The 23,920-nt window shown below is 42.6% G+C and overlaps 1 protein-coding gene and 1 long non-coding RNA gene across 3 annotated transcripts in view; both read right to left on the minus strand.

Annotated features, from left to right (window-relative positions):
• The window catches only part of LOC309502697 (mitogen-activated protein kinase kinase kinase kinase 4-like), a 75,480-nt gene that overhangs the window by 8,145 nt on the left and 43,415 nt on the right, over positions 1–23,920 (minus strand). Inside the window, exons 15-23 of one of the 2 annotated variants that reach the window (XM_082175165.1) lie at positions 17,864–18,007; positions 13,411–13,592; positions 13,085–13,193; positions 12,439–12,684; positions 4,161–4,266; positions 3,195–3,362; positions 1,584–1,727; positions 624–758; positions 364–464 (exon numbers count right to left, since the gene is read on the minus strand). In XM_082175165.1, coding sequence (XP_082031291.1) covers positions 364–464; positions 624–758; positions 1,584–1,727; positions 3,195–3,362; positions 4,161–4,266; positions 12,439–12,684; positions 13,085–13,193; positions 13,411–13,592; positions 17,864–18,007 — 1,335 coding nt within the window. The remainder of the gene's footprint in view (positions 1–363; positions 465–623; positions 759–1,583; positions 1,728–3,194; positions 3,363–4,160; positions 4,267–12,438; positions 12,685–13,084; positions 13,194–13,410; positions 13,593–17,863; positions 18,008–23,920) is intronic. The other variant, XM_082175166.1, reaches the window with a different exon arrangement.
• LOC309502727 lies at positions 11,245–12,432 on the minus strand. Its single transcript, XR_014207384.1, has 2 exons — positions 11,632–12,432; positions 11,245–11,578 (listed from the first exon to the last, which is right to left on the minus strand). It is a non-coding gene; the product is annotated as an uncharacterized lncRNA (long non-coding RNA).

Consider the following 23,920-nt stretch of genomic DNA (forward strand, 5'->3'; position numbering starts at 1 on the left):
ATACGTAATAAATATTACATATTTATTTATAACATGGCCCATTTACACTAAGGATGATAACTATAACTATATAATAACTTTATTAGCGTCCACACTAATGTACAATATCGCTAATTATAAGCGCACTGCGAGTAAATGCTCGAGCTCTTTAAAGCAGGATGGATTCTGATTGGCTGTCAATGTTTTTATCGTTCATCAGATGGGGAAAAAAAATTACTTCCAGAGTGATTCCAACAACATCGTTCCTCTGTGCCGCTATCGTTATAGTATAACTTTATACACCTCGCCGCTAAGAGACGAGCAAACCGTTTACAACAGCACATCCTGCTTGGCTCGTTCTCATGGACATATTAGGTTCGTCACCTTGAAAGCCATGAATTTGTGGTATGGTTTGGGAGCCCACGCATACACCTCTACTGAATTCTTCAGGGCCAGAACCAAGAACTTGATCCTCTCGTACTTCACTACAGACCAAGCAGACAACAGACGTCAGTGCAACACTGTGCAGCGATGAAAGGGAAAACCAGATCTTCATTAAAGTACCTCTTTAAGGTGTTTTCTGCAGAGTAGATATAACAAACCAGGACTTTGTTTTAGGGAATCTTTTGGATAGGAACACATACCGACTTTGTAGTGCACACAGCCCTCCAGGTCTCCTACGGTGGTCCAGCCCTGCTTCTTCTCCACCTCAGGGTCGTTGTGGAGGATCTTGTTCCTCAGCCACGAAAGATAGTACACACGCAGTTTATTCTTCTTCCCTAGGATTGGAAGCTGGAATCAACATGTGCGCTTTGTGTCTGTGCCCATGACTTATAATAATAATTCATTACGTTTCTATAGCGCTTCTAGGTCCTCAGAGTGCTTTACATGTGGAAGGGGGAATCTCCTCAACCACCACTTACTGAACTTAGTCACATTATTTAACTCCGTTTATAATACAGACTTAAAATAAAACACTTTATTAAGAATGTATATATATAAAAAATGTTCTAGCAATTATATATGACAAATTGTGAAATTTTCTCTGTATTTTCCCATAAGACTGAAGAGAGAATCAAAGGAACACTGTCAGGAAATCATGATTTTGCACTGATCTTCAACCAGGGTTTAAATAAACTAGAGCTTTAGGGTTATAGGATTTCATGGCTGAGCTGAAACCTTTTCAAATATAATGGAAAAAAGACCAAACATTTCCAAAGAATTAGCCGTATAACAAATGACTTCTACACACCTTTTACATTTATAAAGAATTTGCAGCCAGTCTAAATAACTAAGCAACTTCAACGTAAAGTACAGGACTTCCTGTGTGTCATGCAACATTTCAACATGTCTAAACATGATAAAAGTACAGCATGTGTCACTACAATTTTAAAACTAGGTTTGCACAGTTTTGTCATGTCTGAGACTTTACCACAAAGACAGACAGAAATAGAAGAAAATAAGGGAACTACATTGTTTGTGAAGGTATGCAAGAGAACCGAATCACAAGAGAGGATGTTATGTAACACTGAAAGCACAAACACACGGAAACATCCTCCTACATACAGATCAATACCCAGAGATCCTGTACGAGGCTTCGGTACCTGATATTGTCACTAGTACATTAAGTCCCTCCAAAACATCCATTTGCTGAAAGCGTCTACGACTAATAAGCGGGTAGACTTTCCCTTGACCGCTGCGATCCAGAAGCATGAGTCCGCTCTCTGTCCCGACTAACAGATTAACACCTGAGGGAGAGAGAGAAACAGAGGAACAACTGCTTTAACTCACTCTCTTAAACACTTATCTAACATCACTCCAGTGAACTCTAGAGTCGAGTCAGAATGAAACTGTTCAAAGCCAGTTCCTCTTCTGTGACCATTTTCTGATACCAAATATTCATGGAAAGTAAAGTTGCTTCAGAGGCACATGGGAGAAACATGCGCTGATCAGTCATACACAAGAAGACCAGGAGTGTTTATTAAGAAAGTTAACGGGAGCGATTTCATATTGACTTCCATGCAGTAACAGACAGAGCTGTGACAATGCAATCATGTATTGCGTTGCTTTTCTCAAATACTATTTTAATATTTCTATTTTTGCACTCAATCATGCCCTGAAGTTAATAGAAGAATATATTTAGGACACATAATGTAATTAATAAAGTAATGCACATAAGTGCAAAGTGTGTACTGTAGTACTGTAACTTCAGCAGCTCCAGGCACGTGAACAAAAGCACCAATCTCACTGGTTGGCCAGTTTCAAACCCCAAAAAACTAACCCGAGGCGTTAAAAAAAACAACGCTTTTAGGCCTGGCGTTTTGTGCGTCGGTGTGCATACTCACATTGGCGCCCTTTGTTTAGTCCCAAGACGTTAAACGTCGGCGAAAAGTGCATGCAATAATCGTGCCGTGTGCACACGCCTTTAGGCTTCCATTCAATTACTGTGACGCAATCAGTGTACAACTAATACAATAATGCTTGGCATGTGTAAGAAATACATGCATCAATGTGCACTGGCATATCGAGACCACAGACCCTTTGATTGAGCTTGTTGGACTGGTGTGTTGGACTGGTGTGTTGGACTGGTGTGTTGGACTGGTGTTGGACTGGTGTTGGAGAGGTGTTGTGTTGGACTGGTGTTGGAGAGGTGTTGGACTGGTGAGTTGGACTGGTGTTGGACTGGTGTGTTGGAGTGGTGTGTTGGAGTGGTGTTGTGTTGGACTGGTGTTGGACTGGTATTGGACTGGTGTTGGGATGGTGTTGGACTGGTGTTGGACTGGTGTTGGAGTGGTGTTGGAGTAGTGCTGGAGTAGTGTTGGACTGGTGTTGGACTGGTGTTGGACTGGTGTTGGGATGGTGTTGGGATGGTGTTGGGATGGTGTTGGACTGGTGTGTTGGGGTGGTGTTGGAGAGGTGTTGGGGTGGTGTTGTGTTGTACTGGTGTTGTACTGGTGTTGGAGTGGTGTTGGACTGGTGTTGGAGTGGTGTTGGAGTGGTGTTGGAGTGGTGTTGGAGTGGTGTTGGGGTGGTGTTGGACTGGTGTTGGACTGGTGTTGGACTGGTGTTGGAGTGGTGTTGGAGTGGTGTTGGAGTGGTGTTGGAGTAGTGTTGGAGTGGTGTGTTGGACTGGTGTTGGACTGGTGTTGGACTGGTGTTGGACTGGTGTTGGACTGGTGTTGGACTGGTGTTGGACTCTTCAGAGCGGGACTCACCCCACAGAGCAGCGCACAAGATCTCGGAGTTGAACCTCTTCTTGTATTTGCGTATCTCTGGCGTGTCGTTCTGTGGCCGAGTGTTGACAGGATTGACGTTGACCACCGAACCCTTACGGGACGCGTCCTGACGCAGAGCCTCCTGCAGTCGGGCATCATTACTGTAACCTGAGGAACATCACGATGTTTGGGCAAATCAACTCACATTTATCTGGGTAGCACTTTCACACACACAGCTTCACAGAAAACCATGCTCTTAATGTTTATATCATCTAAACATCTTCATGACTCAATCGTATTTATCGGATTAGAGCTGGATGATAATATTGCTTTACGTGAGTGTACTGTATGTATATAGATAAATACAGTACATATTCCTCACAGGAAAAACAAAACACAGCAACAATTAAGAGAATATTTGTTGCATTAAGTTATTTTGACATTATTTTCATGACAATTAGGTAATATTTACCCCCAAATTCTGATTACTGAAATGCACTTACATTTTTTCACTCATATTTCCAATTATTGATTTTTTTTAAGTCAATAAATTAAATACAGTACAACAAATACTAATCTGATGTATAAATAATTTGAACAGAAAAAAAGGTCAACAGAATTGAGAATGGGGTTTTTAAAATGTGAGTTCTGGTATTGAGAATTTAAGGGGAAATGTGTTGAATCGTCCCAAAATCATTTCTTCATTTGTCCAAAAAAAAGAGGCTCAATTGCTGTAAGCATTTTTTTCTTTTAATATATATTTTTTCAGATTCACTCTAATGAAAATTTGTAGCACTTTCCAAGATCTGTGAGAAAGGTCAAACGATTGACACAGATTATTAAAATGTCATATTAATTCTCTACATCTGAGGCATAATGTTGATTACCACACAAATAATTGTTAACTCATCCCTAGTGTTCTCCCAGAGCAGCAGAAGCGCCCCGTTGGCTCTCACACACACTCACCAGCGTTATTGAGCGCGCTGCCGGTGGACGGAGACACCTGGAGGAGGCGCGGGTCGATGAAGGGAGTGAACGAGGAGGAAGACTTGTGCTTCGGCACAGTGGGAGTCTGTGAGAGGACCGGCAGCAAACATTCAGAAAACACCGGAAATTACAGTACACTTCAGTAAATGTAGGAAAGTTTGAAAAAACTCAAGAACTAAACACACAAATGATAAAATATGAATGACTTGATGGTGGTTGGTGAAAAATAAAATACGAAAAGACTGATGGAAACAATGATCATTACAATTCTTAGAATAAGAAAGGAACAACACGGGAGGAAATGGATGCAAGCAAGCTGAAGGAGAAACCCCTCTGACAACAGCATTTCTCTTTTCTTGGTTTCTGGGGTTCAGTTACGTGACGTCTGATTTCCTGCTGCAATCGTTCTCACGAATAACAGCGAAGAGGAGTTTCCTCTCATTGGACAAGCGCACATAGCTCATATTTTGTGACGTCGTTTTAGCAGAAAAAATGACTTGTTCAGCCTGTACAGATCAGTTCAGTTTGCAAGAAATGGTGTCTTAAGGGCTTGACGACACGTGAACCACTGTCTTCCACTGGATTCGAAAGATCGGGAAACAGACGACGGCTGACTGTGGACTTTGCGTCCAATTGGCCGAGAGATTTATGGAGAAAACTCATAAAAATATTATCAATAATATGAAGAAAACTCACAATTAAATGTCAAATAGTGCTGAACTTTATTAGAAAATTATCAATAATGATTTAACCATGACAATGTTTTGTAATTAAAAACATTAATAAAATTAGCTATGCTTCATCACCACAGACACATAAAAGTACTGCTTTTATCCATTTGATTTTATTGTCATATGATATATATAAATGTACAAAAAGGGAGAGAGAAAAAAAAAAGGATAAAAATAAAAATCTATTCAGGTCTTGTTAATATTCACTATATTGCCAAAAGTTTTGGGACGTCTGCCTTTACATGCACATGAACTTATCCGTAGGGTTTAATATGGAGCTCCACCCTTTGCAGCTATAACAGCTTCAACTCTTCTGGGCAGGCTTTCCACAAGGTTTAGGAGTGTGTTTATGGGAATGTTTGACCATTCTTCTAGAAGTGCATTAGTGAGGTCCGACACTGATGATGGAGGAGAAATTCTCAGTCTCCGCTCTAATTCATCCCAAAGCTGTTCTATGGGGTTGAGCTCAGAACTCTGTGCAGGAGTCCAGTTCCTCCACACCAAACTCCTCATCCATGTGTTTATGGTCCTGCTTTGTGCACTGGAGCGTAGGTGGGAGCATGAAATTGTCTAAAATGTCTTGGTATGCAGAAGCATTCAGAGTTCCTTTTACTGGAACAAAGGGGCCAAGCCCAAACCCTAAAAACAACCCCACACCATAATCCCCCCTCCACCAAACTTTACACTTGGCACAAATGCAGTCAGGCAAGTCCCGTTCTCCTGGCAACTGCCAAACCCCGACTCGTCCATCGGATTGCCAGACAGAGAAGCGTGATTCGTCACTCCAGAGAACACGTCTCCACTGCACGCCACGCTTTACTCCACTGCACCCCACGCTTTACACCACTGCACCCCACGCTTTACACCACTGCACCCCACGCTTTACACCAGGGGTTCCCAAACTTTTTCGTTCTAGGACCCACCTAGACAAGTATAATCAATCTCAAGACCCACTTGCACTGGTGCTACCAACTTTATCAGTTGGTCGCACCAGCATGATTTGGTCGCACATTTTTTTTTTCTACATGCAATGGGATTAATCAATGCATGCTGATGGTCTTAATCTGCATTCCCGTTTTGCACTGATGTAAAAAGGCTGACAGTGACAAGCCTTCATGTTAGCAAAATATTTAAAACTTTTAACTCTTAAAAAAACTTTTAAAAACATGTAGGCCTACTGTATGTTCTTTAATGTTTGATTATAATTTTACCGTCTTCACATAGAGATGGGAAATTATAAGATTTTATCAATAATAATAATGCCACTGACGATTCTGATTATCGATCCGATTCTTTAACGATTCTCTTATCGATTCTTGATAGCACTGTGTGGAAAAATGTAGTCATATGGTTTTCAAAAAAAAACAAGGGGTTTTATTTATTTTAAAGCTTGAGTAAGCAAACTGTACTTTTTATGTAATTTATGTAAAAAATAGAACTTTATAGTAAAGTGTTACTGATTCAAACGTCTCCTGAGTTCACTGTTGGAAAGATCAGTTGTCCATTCATTAAAATGAATCGTTCATAGGAGTCATTAGTTCGCGAATTGGACATGTCGTGCGCGTTGTGTGATTATCCCAGCAGTTAGGACATGGACATCCACGATTTGTGTCAACACAGAAAACATTTCATCACTGGATAGTTTTTTTTTCGTTTAATTAAAGTGTTGTTTTATGTCAGCTGAATGTCTGGGACGCTTTTCAGAGAAGATAAGGCAACAACTTATTTAGCACAATTCACACCCAGCGGTAATTGAGGAAGAAAAAAAAAATCTCCGAATGCTCCACATGAAACTTTGGTCTTCCGACCTTTTACCACCGTGTTGATTTATTTTGATTAATATGAGCGAGGGAGAGAGAGCAGGACAGCGCTTAGTTTGGAGACGGTGAAGTCTTTTTTACACTTTCGCCTGGCTCCGAAGAGAGAGAGAGAGCGCGCGCGCGCGACCGAGTACTCTCTCTGCTCGTTCTTTCAGTTAAACATGCACTGTGACTCTGTCACAAGCGCAGCAGTTCATCTACATTACTCAGCGATCAAATAACACTTTGGCGGGCGCTAAAACTCATAGTCGTTTGGTCATTAATCGGACTGGTTTTGTTTCACTCATCGTAACGTAAATTTAGCTGCAGCTAAGTGCCTTTGTGCGACCCACCTTTTCTCACTGTGTGACCCACAAGTGGGTCGCGACCCACAGTTTGAAAACCACTGCTTTACACCACTGCACCCCACGCTTTACTCCACTGCACCCCACGCTTTACTCCACTGCATCCCACGCTTTACTCCACTGCACCCCACGCTTTACACCACTGCACCCCACGCTTTACACCACTGCACCCCACGCTTTACTCCACTGCATCCCACGCTTTACTCCACTGCACCCCACGCTTTACTCCACTGCACCCCACGCACTGCACCCCACGCTTTACACCACTGCACCCCACGCTTTACTCCACTGCACCCCACGCTTTACTCCACTGCACCCCACGCTTTACACCACTGCACCCCACGCTTTACACCACTGCACCCCACTGCACCCCATGTTTTACACCACTGCACCCCACGCTTTACACCACTGCACCCCACGCTGCATCCCACGCTTTACTCCACTGCACCCCACGCTTTACTCCACTGCACCCCACGCTTTACACCACTGCACCCCACGCTTTACACCACTGCACCCCACTGCACCCCATGTTTTACACCACTGCACCCCACGCTTTACACCACTGCACCCCACGCTTTACTCCACTGCATCCCACGCTTTACGCCACTGAATCCCACGCTTTACACCACTGCACCCCATTGCACCCCACGCTTTACACCACTGCACCCCACGCTTTACACCACTGCACCCCACGCTTTAAACCACTGCACCCCACGCTTTACTCCACTGCATCCCACGCTTTACTCCACTGCACCCCACGCTTTACTCCACTGCACCCCACGCTTTACACCACTGCACCCCACGCTTTACACCACTGCACCCCACGCTTTACTCCACTGCACCCCACGCTTTACACCACTGCACCCCACGCTTTACTCCACTGCACCCCACGCTTTACTCCACTGCACCCCACGCTTTACACCACTGCACCCCACGCTTTACACCACTGCACCCCACGCTTTACACCACTGCACCCCACGCTTTACACCACTGCACCCCACGCTTTACACCACTGCACCCCACGCTTTACTCCACTGCATCCCACGCTTTACGCCACTGAATCCCACGCTTTACTCCACTGCACCCCACGCTTTACTCCACTGCACCCCACGCTTTACACCACTGCACCCCACGCTTTACTCCACTGCACCCCACGCTTTACTCCACTGCATCCCACGCTTTACTCCACTGCACCCCACGCTTTACACCACTGCACCCCACGCTTTACACCACTGCACCCCACGCTTTACTCCACTGCATCCCACGCTTTACTCCACTGCACCCCACGCTTTACTCCACTGCACCCCACGCTTTACACCACTGCACCCCACGCTTTACACCACTGCACCCCACGCTTTACTCCACTGCACCCCACGCTTTACACCACTGCACCCCACGCTTTACTCCACTGCACCCCACGCTTTACTCCACTGCACCCCACGCTTTACACCACTGCACCCCACGCTTTACACCACTGCACCCCACTGCACCCCATGTTTTACACCACTGCACCCCACGCTTTACACCACTGCACCCCACGCTGCATCCCACGCTTTACTCCACTGCACCCCACGCTTTACTCCACTGCACCCCACGCTTTACACCACTGCACCCCACGCTTTACACCACTGCACCCCACTGCACCCCATGTTTTACACCACTGCACCCCACGCTTTACACCACTGCACCCCACGCTTTACTCCACTGCATCCCACGCTTTACGCCACTGAATCCCACGCTTTACACCACTGCACCCCATTGCACCCCACGATTTACACCACTGCACCCCACGCTTTACACCACTGCACCCCACGCTTTAAACCACTGCACCCCACGCTTTACTCCACTGCATCCCACGCTTTACTCCACTGCACCCCACGCTTTACTCCACTGCACCCCACGCTTTACACCACTGCACCCCACGCTTTACACCACTGCACCTCACGCTTTACACCACTGCACCCCGCGCTTTACTCCACTGCATCCCACGCTTTACACCACTGCACCCCACGCTTTACTCCACTGCATCCCACGCTTTACGCCACTGCATGCCACGCTTTATGCCACTGCACCCCACGCTTTACACCACTGCACCCCACGCTTTACACCACCCGCTCTGTGATTTTACATGGCCTTCCACTTCGTGGCTGAGTTGCTGTTGTCCCCAATTGCTTCCACTTTGTTATAATACGACTAACAGTTGACCGTGGAATATTTAGAAGTGAGGAAATTTCACGAATGAACTTCTTGCACAGGTGGCACGCTTGAGTTCACTGAGCTCCTGAGAGCAACCCATTCTTTCACAAATGTTTGTAGAAGCGTCTTCTTGCCTAGGTGCTTGATTTTATACAACTGTGGCCATGGAAGTGACTGGAACACCTGAATTCAATGATTTGGAGGGGTGTCCCAATACTTTTGGCAATATAGTGTATGTGTGCAAGAACCTTTCGTGAAAGTTTTGCCATGCTTAAGTCTTGTATTGAAGTAAAATATATTTGAAATAAATATTTGAAATCTATCACTATTAAATTTGACTCGTTATATTGTGCTGACTTTTTAGATGTATGTATTTTACCTCCTACATTTCTGTACTGTAACACACTAGACATCAACTTCTGAAACTAAAAATTATTGTATCTGTATGAAGCAAAAGTGACACTTTTTTATTCAAACCAGTAAATTAAAGGATAGTTCACCCAAAAATTTTAATTAGCCCATGATTTACTCACCCTGAAGTCATCCTAGGTGGATATGACATTCTTCTTTCAGAAAAATACAGAGTTTTATTAAAAAATGTCCTTTCTCCTCCAAGCTTTATAATGAGAGTCAATGGCTGGAGATAATTTGAAGCCCAAAAAAGTGCATCCATCCATTATAAAAGTAATCCATATGGCTCCAGGGGGTTAATAAAGGCCTTCTAATGCGAAGTCATGCATTTGTGTAAAGAAAATACAGTAAATATATGAAAATATATAATCACTAGCTTCCGACAGACGGCCATACGCATCGGTTTACGGTGGAAGAGTAACCCCTGACCCGACGGCGACACACAGCGTAATGACGAACGTGGAAGCTCAGAGGAAAGAGCAAAACAAAACACTGGTTGCGAATTAGGAATTTTGAAATGTCGGAGGATTTCTATATAATAGAAGAGGAGCTTCAGTTTGTTATTTGTTTAAACCGCGAGAGGCGTCTAAGCTTACGATACTCCTACATCCTGCGTCATACAAGCATCACAGGTTACTCTTGTGGCGCAAGTCGACTTGCGTAGTATGCGTACGGTCGTCTGGCGGAAGCTAGTTATTTTAGATTATAAAGGTTTAAAAATGGGTATTTTTCTTACACAAGCACATGGCTTCGCTTCAAAAGGGCTTTATTAACCCCCCGGAGCCGTGTGGAGTATTTTTATCATGGATGGATGCAGTTTTTTGGGCTTCAAATTTTCTTTAGCCATTCACTCCCATTATAAAGCTTGGAAGAGCTAGGACAATTTTTTATAAAACTCGATTGTATTTGTCTGAAAGAATAATGTCATATACACCTAGAATGACTTGAGGGTGAGTAAATCATGGGCAAATTTTTGGGTGAACTAACCCTTTAAGACAAAAGGCGGGTTTTTCATCCTGGACTAAAACATGCAGTTCTCCAATCTCCACATTTAGAATTTCTGATCTTAAAAGGTCTTGACACTATGTAATGATAAATCATACTTCATACATGTTTTCAAGCGTCCACTGGCTGCGCATCATTCTGATCCTCATTGTGTTCATCTATTTCAAACAAGAATGACCAGGAAAGCCCATTGGCACAGTTTGATCAAAATGATAAAAATAAAGATCTTATTATGGCATTGTTGGAGTCATGACATGAGGAATCACATTTGATCTTTTGATATGTCATTTGTACCATAAACAATAGTACAAGAGTCAAGAGTCACTGGACACGAACGAGTCAAGAGTCACTGACGCCGGCTTCACTGGACACGAGTGAGTAAGGAGTCACTGAACACGAGCGAGTCAAGAGTCACTGACGCCGGCTTCACTGGACACGAGCGAGTCAAGAGTCACTGACGCCGGCTTCACTGGACACGAGTGAGTAAGGAGTCACTGAACACGAGCGAGTCAAGAGTCACTGACGCCGGCTTCACTGGACACGAGCAAGTCGAGAGTCACTGAACACGAGCGAGTCAAGAGTCACTGACGCGGGCTTCACTGGACACAAGCGAGTCAAGAGTCACTGAACACGAGTGAGTCAAGAGTCACAGGCACCGGCTTCACTGGACACGGGCGAGTCAAGAGTCAGTGACGCTGGCTTCACTGGACACGAGTTAGTCAAGAGTCACTGACGCCGGCTTCACTGGACGCGAGCGTGTCAAGAGTCACTGAACACGAGCGAGTCAAGAGTCCCTGGACACGAGCGAGTCAAGAGTCACTGATGCCGGCTTCACTGGACACGAGTGAGTAAGGAGTCACTGAACACGAGCGAGTCAAGAGTCACTGACGCTGGGTTCACTGGACACGAGTGAGTCGAGTCACTGATGCCGGCTTCACTGAACACGAGCGAGTCAAGAGTCACTGACGCCGGCTTCACTGGACACGAGTGAGTCGAGTCACTGATGCCGGCTTCACTGGACACGAGTAAGTCAAGTCACTGACGCCGGCTTCATTGGACACGAGTGAGTCGAGTCACTGATGCCGGCTTCACTGGACACGAGTGAGTCGAGTCACTGATGCTGGCTTCACTGGACACGAGTGAGTAAGGAGTCACTGAACATGAGCGAGTAAGGAGTCACTGACGCCGGCTTCACTGGACACGAGCGAGTCAAGAGTCACTGAACACGAGCGAGTCAAGAGTCACTGACGCCGGCTTCACTGGACACGAGCGAGTCAAGAGTCACTGTCGCCGGCTTCACTGGACACGGACAGCAGACCGATGATCCGCACTACTGACACGAGCTGTTCCTCAAGCTCTTTTCAGACTGTGTTTGCGTCTCTGTACAAACTTCAGAAGGATCCCAACATCAGAAAAGAGCGGATGGTTTATTTCAAACAATGTTCTGGATCGCGTCGGAGGATTACATGTTTGTTCGGAGCATTTGACTGCAGATTGTTTTATAAATCAAACCTTCCTGTTTTTCATTCAGATGTTAAAACTACTGCTAGACATGTCCGTCAGTCACATGACCCTGTGTGTTTGAGCCGTGTCTGCTTGAGCACGCTTTGGCTGTCAGTTAAACAATTTTAACCAGTTAATGATGTTGGTTAATCAGTTGAAAGAGTTTGCCAGAAGAATTAGTATCATAAAAAGGTAGGGTTATTAACAGAGAGCTAAAACCTCCCACCATCAGAGAGAGCAGTTGTACCTCTGTCAGGCACAGGAGTCTGTCCGAGGGACTGATGGGGGACAGGGCGGGGCTGCTGGGAGAGGAGGCGGAGCCAGGGGACGAGGAGGCGGGGCCAGGGGGCGAGCGCTGACTCTGCTGGAGCAGGTCGGGCAGGAGAGGGTTTGCCCCCCTATAGCAGTTCCTCTGCACAATCTCTACAGGACTGGGACAACAAGCCTCTTTCCAACCTGAACCCAGCAGTGTCACAGGCCCTGATCTCTGGAACTGAGAAAGGCAAACCTCATGCCATCAGCACAAATCTCTTTCCCTTTCCTTTTGCATAGCTGTGTTTCTGGGCTAAACTTGCAATTTGAGGCAAAAAAAGCTGAAGGTGAAACAAACTTCAAACACAATCTTCACATAAAGAAATTAAAACATGCATAATTAACAGAAAACAAAGACTATGATGAAATTATGAAATAAAGGAACAGTGACAATGGACAAAAACAAAGAAACAAAAAATCAAATGTCCAACATTTGTGTGTTTGTTTACTGTATAGTTTTGAATTATAGAATCCATCTGCACTCATTATCAGTTATCAGACGGTGTGGGTGTGAGTGTGTTTGTGTGTGCGAGTGTGTGTGTGAGTGTGTGTGAGTGTGTGTGAGTGTGTGTGTGCGTCACCTGTCTCAAGACGAGTGTGCTGTCTTTGCATGGCGTAGAGGAGGCATCATCGTCCTGCACGACCATCGTCTTCGCTGCTTCTGCCTCTCCATTACTGAGTCTAGACGAGCTGTCAATCAAACAACCATTGTGTCTAGATGAACATTAAAACAGCACATGGAAGTGAACAGCACTATTCTTTATACATTAAATCAAAACTGGCATTCTCTCCATCATACTAGGGGGCACATGAGTGGGGTTTCCTGAGCTAAATGTTGTTGTTTTTGATGTCTAATGGAATCTCTGCTGACCCAACAGATGCAAGTACAGGTTCTGTGTAAGCTCACCCTCCTCCCCGCGAGTCCTCCGGGCCGGACGTCGACTCGTCCCCGATGTCCTGGTCCACCTCCTCATCATCTTCATCATCAGTGGTGCCGGAGTCGTCACTGGAGGAAGAGTAATCCGTGGCTTTGTGTTGAGGCCGCACGTCCTCCACCGCACGAAGTTCCTTCGCCAGAGCCGTCAGATCCTGCAAACACACACATGTGACCAGTGATGTCATATCCGGACCAGAACAGCACAGCATGTGACCAGTGATGTCATATCAGATCCTGCAAACACACACATGTGACCAGTGATGTAATATCAGATCCTGCAAACACACAGCATGTGACCAGTGATGTCATATCAGGACCAGAACAGCACAGCATGTGACCAGTGATGTCATATCAGGACACGATGAGCAAACAGGACTCGATTACACAATGAGCGCTGATGTTTGGAAGTTGACCTTTGAGCGCTGATGTCTGAGCAGAGAATGAGTCAACACGACACTGACTGAGTTTGCTCGCCCTCAAAGGCATAAAGACTAACCGAAGCGGTTGAAATTCTGCAGCAGAGCGATGACATCTCAGATCATTATCTAGTCTCGTGTAAACTTCATTTAGCCAAAGCTGCAAAGCCGTGTTACAAATATGTTAGACCTATCACTTCTGCCCCTAAAGATTGCTTTATTAATAATCTTCCTGATCAGTTTCATCATCTCAGCATCCCGGATAGCTTAGAAGAACTCGATATTGCAACAGAAACTTTTAACTCTCTCTTTTCCAGCACTTTAGACACAGTTGCTCCTTTGCGCTAAAAGAAGATTAAAGAAAATAGTCCAACGCCGTGGTACAGCAAGCACACTCAGGCCCTTAAGAGAGCAGCCAGAGAGATGGAGCGCAACTGGAAGAAAACAAAACTAGAGGTATTTCGCATTTCATGGAAGGAGAGCTCGATTGCATACAGAGAGGCTTTAAAAGCTGCTAGATCTGCTTATTTTTCAACCCTATTAGAAGAAAATAAACATAACCCTAGGTATTTATTTGAAACCGTGACTAAACTAACGAAAAATAAAGCTTCAAGCCCAGAAGTTTCCAAGCAGCACAGCAGTAATGACTTCTGCACTTATAAGATTGATAATATCAGGGACAAAATTATAACTATGCAACCGTCTACTACTGCATCTGATACTATTGACCACAACATTCTTTTAAATAGACTAGAAAACTATGTTGGCATTAGTGGAATTGCACTAGCATGGTTTAAATCATACTTATCTGACCGTTATCAGTTTGTAGCAGTAAATGAAGAGATGTCTCATCGATCACAAGTTCAGTATGGCGTACCACAAGGCTCAGTACTAGGACCGTTGCTGTTCACTCTGTACATGCTACCCTTAGGAGATATCATTAGGAAGCATGGCATTAGTTTTCACTGTTATGCTGATGATACTCAGCTCTATATTTCTTCGTGCCCCGACGAAACTTAGTTTGATGACTAGTAATTTCCTACTAATTAATTCAGAAAAAACAGAGTTTCTAATTGGACCAAAAATATCCTTACGTAATAGCCTAGAATACTGTCTAACACTTGATGGCTGCTCTTAACGCATTATAGTCCTTCACGTCTATTGCGATCTCAAAATTCCGGCCAGTTAATAATACCTAGAATATTTAAATCGACTGCTGGCGGTAGATCCTTTTCCATTTAGCACCAAAACTCTGAAACAGTCTTCCTAACATTGTCCGGGAAGCAGATATACCAGGTTCAATATGTCAAGTTCAGTTGACAGCATTTGTGGCATAATGATGATTACCACAACAATTTATTCGATTATTTTATTTATTTCTGGCAGTTATTCAGCACTGACGGTCAACAAGCCTCGGGCTGTGTTTCACACACACACATACGGCCTCAGTTTCTCCTGTCTTCCAGCAGCAGAGGGAGCTCACACACACACACACACACACACACACACACACACACACACACACACACACACACACACTTATGGCCTCAGTTTCTCCTTTCAGCCCAAGCAGCAGAGGAAGCTCTCACACACACACACAGCCTCAGTTTCTCCTTTCAGCCCGAGCAGCAGAGGAAGCTCTCTCTCTCACTCACACACACACACACACACACACACACACACACACACAGCCTCAGTTTCTCCTGTCTTCCAGCAACAGAGGGAGTTCACACACACACACACACACTTATGGCCTCAGTTTCTCCTTTCAGACCGAGCAGCAGAGGGAGCTCTCTCTCTCACACAGGTGCAGATATGAGCCAGATATGGAGATCTGGAGGTCTGGGATCAACAAACGGACATAACTCATTATAGACTTCTATAATTCAATGTTAGGCTGCATAGATTAGGTCAGCCGGAACCGGAAACACTTCCCATAAATCCTGATGTACTCGTTACATCATAAGAATGGCATCTACGCTAATATTAGTCTCTCTGTTTATCCGAGGTTTACCGCAGTCTGCCGGATCCAGGCCGTATCCAGATCTGATGAAGGACCTGCGCCTGCACATGATGACAACGCAGTCCTGAAGGGTCAACCAGTCTCTCCGTTTACTGAAGTCAGCTGGACCCCGGCCGTATCCAGATCAGATGGTGGACCTGCACCTGGACCCATCCATGACGCATCCCTGAAGTCCCAAGGTCCAATCTGACCTCTGACCTGTAATGCTGCCTGGATCATAATCATACACTGTTCGCTGGTTGGCCAGAGGAGAACTGAGCGACTGAGTCTGGGTTCTCCCAAGGGTTTTTTCTCCATTCTGTCACTGATGGAGTTTTGGTTCCTTGCCACTGTTGCCTTGGCTTTTGGCTTGCTTAGTTGGGGACATTTAATATTCAACAATATTATTGATCTGCCTTACTTAGGGTGGACGATGACGCAATTTTTCTTCTAGAAACAAACTTTGTTGTATTATTTTCATGTTATCAATGTGAAGCTGCTTTGATACAATCTGTATTGTAAAAAGCGCTATATAAATAAAGGTGACTTGACATATTCACAGAACAAACATCAAACCACAAAAACACACTTATGATCATATATGATTTGCCTATGTTCTTCAAGTGTTTTCTGGTATTTAACAACAAGCATTTATTATGATAATGGGTAGCATGTGGACAAAGCTCACAATTCTGAGAAATAATGTCAGAAAAAAGTACAAATTGTGAGATAAAATGTTGCAATTACCTTCTTTTTTAAAATTCTGTAACAGAAACAAGCTTCCATACTTTATCATGACATAAATCTATAAATAACATATTTCTGCCTCATACGGTGATCAGAATCCACATCAGATCACAACCAGAAGTTATTTCAAACTTATTTTATTATTTAATTTCAAAGTTATTTTAACTTGCTGGTGTTTGAAAGTGAATTTCAAGCTTTAAATGCTTCTAAGTGTCTTAAGCATTGATGTTTGAGCCTCTCCTGCCTGAGAAAAACTCCAGCTGTTGGTGATCACCCGCTCTGGATCAGGGCATTACTAACGCTTGGCCCTCGGCCCGATGGAAACACCTCGGCCACGGGAAGCACCAGCACGCTCTAGGCCGACAGTGGAAACATGGGTATCAGGGCTTCATCATCATTAGTGCTTCCCTTTCTCGCAGCTTTCAGACATTATGGAAGTGCAGACATTTTCGCATAGATACAAAGTTCACAGAATAGGCAAGTCATTTATAACTCTAAAACAATCTGAGTGTTATCATGATTTATGTCTTGTGGTCATACTATTGAAACGGCGAGTATTTCAACATATATTTTATGGTAATTAACATTAAAGGCCCTGATATACTCACAGCAAAGTTCTTTTTCGTTCTTTATTTAGGGGTAAAAAGAAGAATAGCTCTACAGCGACATACTGTTAGCAAACATCCTGAGGCCGTTCACGATGCTGAGAGCGACATTTAGATGAATATGTAATATGTGCTGCGCTTTCCTCTCAATAACAACATAAACACAACAAACTCTTTCAGTGAAAATTACAGCTTCAGTTTCTGCTAGAAAGCGTCTCTCAGTGAGTTCATGTTTTACTGGCATCTGACCTTGATGAACTCAATGAACCGGAAATGATTTACACCTCAAAGAAGGCGGAGCCCCAGAGCCACACCCACCTGTTACATCATCACCACTGACCAATGGCGGTTTCCCAGCTGGAGCAAACATTTCCTGAAAGTTCATTTTGTAACTTACGAAACAAACTTCAAACAAATTAGTTTTGGCCTGATGTCACACCAGATCGTTCTTCGATTTCACTTGAAGTACATAGGGCCTTAAGTCACAAATGCTGAAACTGAACTTCACTAACACAGAACCCGTAATATAACCGGAAGTCTTAATCATAAACTGAAAAAATAAAATTAATTGAATGGCCATTTAAATGGTAATTTTTCCAGATAAAATCACTAGAGTCCACATCACATCTTAATGAGAAGAAAAGTCGAGTTACCTGTGGATCAGCGGGCCGATGGCTCGGTTCGGACACACTGCCGTTGGAGAAGGCTTCTGAGCGCGGCGGTACAGCGGGCGGCTGCTTCGGCATCACCGCGGCCTGAGGAGAACCCTGAACATTCCTCCTGTGCCGCTCGTCCGCCTGCAACACAACAGCTGTCAGAGTCACACAAACCTTCAGAGTCAAACCTTCAGTGTCAAACAAACATTCAGAGTCAAACAAACCTTCAGAGTCAAACCTTCAGTCAAATAAACCTTCAGAGTCAAACCTTTAGAGTCAAACAAACCTTCAGAGTCAAACAAACCTTTAGAGTCAAACAAACCTTCAGAGTCAAACAAACCTTCAGTCAAACAAACCTTCAGTCAAACAAACCTTCAGAGTCAAACCTTCAGTGTCAAACAAACATTCAGAGTCAAACAAACCTTCAGTCAAACAAACCTTCAGAGTCAAACCTTTAGAGTCAAACAAACCTTCAGAGTCAAACAAACCTTCAGAGTCAAACAAACCTTCAGTCAAACAAACCTTTAGAGTCAAACAAACATTCAGAGTCAAACAAACATTCAGAGTCAAACAAACCTTCAGTCAAACAAACATTCAGAGTGAAACAAAACCTTCAGTCAAACAAACCTTCAGTCAAACAAACCTTCAGTGTCAAACAAACCTTCAGAGTCAAACAAACCTTCAGTCAAACAAACCTTCAGATTCAAACCTTTAGAGTCAAACAAACCTTCAGTCAAACAAACCTTCAGTCAAACAAACCTTCAGAATCAAACAAACCTTCAGTCAAACAAAACAAACCTTCAGTCAAACAAAACAAACCTTCAGTCAAACCTTCAGTGTCAAACAAACATTCAGAGTCAAACAAACCTTCAGTCAAACAAACATTCAGAGTCAAACAAACCTTCAGTCAAACGAACCTTCAGTCAAACAAACCTTCAGTCAAACAAACATTCAGTCAAACAAACCTTCAGTCAAACAAACCTTCAGTCAAACAAACCTTCAGAGTCAAACCTTCAGTGTCAAACAAACATTCAGAGTCAAACAAACCTTCAGTCAAACAAACCTTCAGTCAAACCTTCAGTGTCAAACAAACATTCAGAGTCAAACAAACCTTCAGTCAAACAAACATTCAGAGTCAAACAAACCTTCAGTCAAACGAACCTTCAGTCAAACAAACCTTCAGTCAAACAAACATTTAGAGTCAAACAAACCTTCAGTCAAACAAACCTTCAGTCAAACAAACCTTCAGAGTCAAACAAACCTTCAGAGTCAAACAAACCTTCAGTCAAACAAACCTTCAGTCAAACAAACCTTCAGTCAAACAAACCTTCAGTCAAACAAACCTTCAGTCAAACAAACCTTCAGTCAAACAAACCTTCAGTGTCAAACAAACCTTCAGAGTCAAACAAACCTTCAGTCAAACAAACCTTCAGATTCAAACCTTTAGAGTCAAACAAACCTTCAGAGTCAAACAAACCTTCAGAGTCAAACAAACCTTCAGAATCAAACAAACCTTCAGTCAAACAAACCTTGTCAAACAAAACAAACCTTCAGTCAAACAAACATTCAGTCAAACCTTCAGTGTCAAACAAACATTCAGAGTCAAACAAACCTTCAGTCAAACCTTCAGTGTCAAACAAACCTTCAGAGTCAAACAAACCTTCAGTCAAACAAACCTTCAGTCAAACAAACCTTCAGTCAAACAAACCTTCAGAGTCAAACCATCAGTGTCAAACAAACATTCAGAGTCAAACAAACCTTCAGTCAAACAAACCTTCAGTCAAACCTTCAGTGTCAAACAAACATTCAGAGTCAAACAAACCTTCAGTCAAACAAATATTCAGAGTCAAACAAACCTTCAGTCAAACCTTTAGAGTCAAACAAACCTTCAGAGTCAAACAAACCTTCAGAGTCAAACAAACCTTCAGAATCAAACAAACCTTCAGTCAAACAAACCTTGTCAAACAAAACAAACCTTCAGTCAAACAAACATTCAGTCAAACCTTCAGTGTCAAACAAACATTCAGAGTCAAACAAACCTTCAGTCAAACCTTCAGTGTCAAACAAACCTTCAGAGTCAAACAAACCTTCAGTCAAACAAACCTTCAGTCAAACAAACCTTCAGTCAAACAAACCTTCAGAGTCAAACCATCAGTGTCAAACAAACATTCAGAGTCAAACAAACCTTCAGTCAAACAAACCTTCAGTCAAACCTTCAGTGTCAAACAAACATTCAGAGTCAAACAAACCTTCAGTCAAACAAATATTCAGAGTCAAACAAACCTTCAGTCAAACGAACCTTCAGTCAAACAAACCTTCAGTCAAACAAACATTCAGAGTCAAACAAACCTTCAGTCAAACAAACCTTCAAACAAACCTTCAGTCAAACAAACCTTCAGAATCAAACAAACCTTCAGTCAAACAAACCTTCAGTCAAACAAACCTTCAGTCAAACAAACCTTCAGTCAAACAAACCTTCAGTCAAACAAACCTTCAGTCAAACCTTCAGTGTCAAACAAACATTTAGTCAAACAAACCTTCAGTCAAACAAACCTTCAGAGTCAAACAAACCTTCAGAGTCAAACAAACATTCAGAGTCAAACAAACATTCAGTCAAACAAACCTTTAGTCAAACAAACCTTCAGTGTCAAACAAACCTTCAGAGTCAAACAAACCTTCAGTCAAACAAACCTTCAGATTCAAACCTTTAGAGTCAAACAAACCTTCAGAGTCAAACAAACCTTCAGTCAAACAAACCTTCAGAATCAAACAAACCTTCAGTCAAACAAACCTTCAGTCAAACAAAACAAACCTTCAGTCAAACAAACCTTCAGTCAAACCTTCAGTGTCAAACAAACATTCAGAGTCAAACAAACCTTCAGTCAAACAAACATTCAGAGTCAAACAAACCTTCAGTCAAACGAACCTTCAGTCAAACAAACCTTCAGTCAAACAAACATTCAGAGTCAAACAAACCTTCAGAGTCAAACAAACCTTCAGTCAAACAAACCTTCAGTCAAACAAACCTTCAGTCAAACAAACCTTCAGAGTCAAACCTTCAGTGTCAAACAAACATTCAGAGTCAAACAAACCTTCAGTCAAACAAACCTTCAGTCAAACCTTCAGTGTCAAACAAACATTCAGAGTCAAACAAACCTTCAGTCAAACAAACATTCAGAGTCAAACAAACCTTCAGTCAAACGAACCTTCAGTCAAACAAACCTTCAGTCAAACAAACATTCAGAGTCAAACAAACCTTCAGTCAAACAAACCTTCAGTCAAACAAACCTTCAGAATCAAACAAACCTTCAGAGTCAAACAAACCTTCAGTCAAACAAACCTTCAGTCAAACAAACCTTCAGTCAAACAAACCTTCAGTGTCAAACAAACATTTAGTCAAACAAACCTTCAGTCAAACAAACCTTCAGAGTCAAACAAACCTTCAGAGTCAAACAAACCTTCAGAGTCAAACAAACCTTCAGTCAAACAAACCTTCAGAGTCAAACAAACCTTCAGAGTCAAACAAACCTTCAGTCAAACTTCAGAGTCAAACAAACCTTCAGTCAGTCAAACAAACATTCAGAGTCAAACAAACCTTCAGAGTCAAACAAACCTTCAGTCAAACAAACCTTCAGAGTCAAACCTTTAGAGTCAAACAAACATTAAGAGTCAAACAAACTAGAGCCCGACCGATAAAGGATTTTTAAGGCCGATACCGATACAAATATTTGGTGATTTAAAAATCCGATATATCGGCCGATATATATATATATATTTTTTTTTTAATCCAGAAACGCGTAACAAAACATGAACAGATTTCCCTAACATTAGTTATTTGTCGTTATTTAAGAGTCCTCAGCCTTACTAAAATAATATGATAATGCAGTTTAAAAATAAACTTGTTTGTTTTATTGTCACAACAGAACAGAATATATTAAAGTTCTGATAAATATAATGTATAAAAATACAAACTTAAGATATGAAACTTAAAGTCCTTTGAACAAAACAAATATTATTAATATTGACAGTAATAATTCAATTATGTAATAATAATAATTGTGTGTGTGTGTGTGTGTGTGTGTGTGTGAAGAACTGATAAGATTGTAAATGTGTACCTTGAAATGCAATGCAAGTCACTTTTGATAAAAGCATCTGCCAAATGTCAATGTTATAAGCTTCCTTATAATTACAATGTCAACTTGCTTATCCCTTTACCTGCACTCTTTTAATTCTATCCATCTATTCCATCAAGCTACAACAAACCATTTTCAATCATCATTTGCTGCCTGCCTTCTAAAATCTCCTACTTAGTGATGCACTAAATACATTATGTGACTCGTTAATGCTGCGGCTAAACGAAGTCATCAACGCACACTTGGATTTCACACACGTGTAAAAGAAAAGCTAAATTTTATGCACAGGCTATGTTTGATACTTTTTCTCTATGTCTAAATGTTCACTCCTCGCGTGCCTAACTTACATTTTACAATGCAGAGACTGGAACTACAGATATGCTAGTTATAAATACAGTAATCATTACTTTATTTAGGCAGAATAAGTTCGTTGTGATTTCCAAGCTCATTAGCCGCTCTTCCACTGTCGGGCCAGTGCGAGCCAGGGCTTTAAACGGGCCGTGCCGGGCTAATAGCCTCGGGCTAATAGCACCGGGCCTGCGTTTCCACTGTCGGGCCAGTGCGAGCCAGGGCTTTAAACGGGCCATGCCGGGCTAATAGCACCGGGCCTGCGTTTCCACTGTCGGGCCAGAAGCTCCACAGCGCTTCACTAAAACACGCCCGTAACACGCCTCTCTGGAACAACGTCACACTAACCCATCATTTCACCAACAAATGTTAGTTTTATCAGAAAACTAATCAGAAATCACTGGAAACAGCGTTGAAAACAAACATGATAAAAGCGGCCGTTTGCTGGCATTTTTGTTGTTTACTTGAATATTTAAAACCCAAGCATCGATGTTTTACCACAGGTTTACAATAAAAAGTGATACATCGATCATAATGAATTAATTTATGTCAAAATTGCACATTAGTCACTCAGAAATAAATTACCGTTAGGTCTATTTCACAAAAGAAAGAGGACACACTTACTTCTTCAGTCGTGTCTGTTTCTGTTTATCTGGTAACTTAGTTACAGGATATATTTACATCACATTTAGAAAGAATGATAATTTCTACAAATATATGCCACCAAAAATACGACCTGAGGAGCTTTAGCACTCTCTCGACTCCCATACAGATATTTTCAGTCAGAGGAAGCTCCCGAAAAAAAAGTTGCTTTATTTTATGATAGTCCGGTATAAAGAGACGAGACGTAGGCTACTGACAAATAAAATAAAAACATGACTGTGATAGCCTTTATGATTGGTCTGATTTCTTCAAGCGTTTACTATGGTAATGGTTAGCGCGCATAGTCTTTTGCATCACAAACACAAGGCATTCAAACATGAACGCGAGTTAAATTATTTTAAAAGTCTTTAATGCTGACAGAATCATCCGGCGCTGCCGTCTCCCGACTCAGGTGAACTCTGGACTCTGTTCGTAACCACTCCTCTAGCCCAAGCGATCTTACTTGTATAGTGCCCTCTGGTGGACAAACTATGCAGCGCCAACACTCATAACATGGTTGAAGGGTGTTTCGTCCGCTTTTATTTTATTTTTTAAATATTCATTTATCGGCCATTATAAATGCCGATACCGATAGTTTGGAAAATGCCTAATATCGGCCGATAATATCGGCCCGCCGATATATCGGTCGGGCTCTAAAACAAACCTTCAGTCAAACAAACCTTCAGTCAAACAAACCTTTAGAGTCAAACAAACATTAAGAGTCAAACAAACATTAAGAGTCAAACAAACCTTCAGTCAAACAAACCTTCAGTCAAACAAACATTCAGAGTCAAACAAACCTTCAGAGTCAAACAAACCTTCAGTCAAACAAACCTTCAGTCAAACAAACATTCAGAGTCAAACAAACCTTCAGAGTCAAACAAACCTTCAGTCAAACAAACCTTTAGAGTCAAACAAACCTTCAGTCAAA

This window comes from Leuciscus leuciscus (assembly GCF_965113295.1).
Source record: "Leuciscus leuciscus genome assembly, chromosome: 7".
Classification (NCBI taxonomy): Eukaryota; Metazoa; Chordata; class Actinopteri; order Cypriniformes; family Leuciscidae; genus Leuciscus; species Leuciscus leuciscus.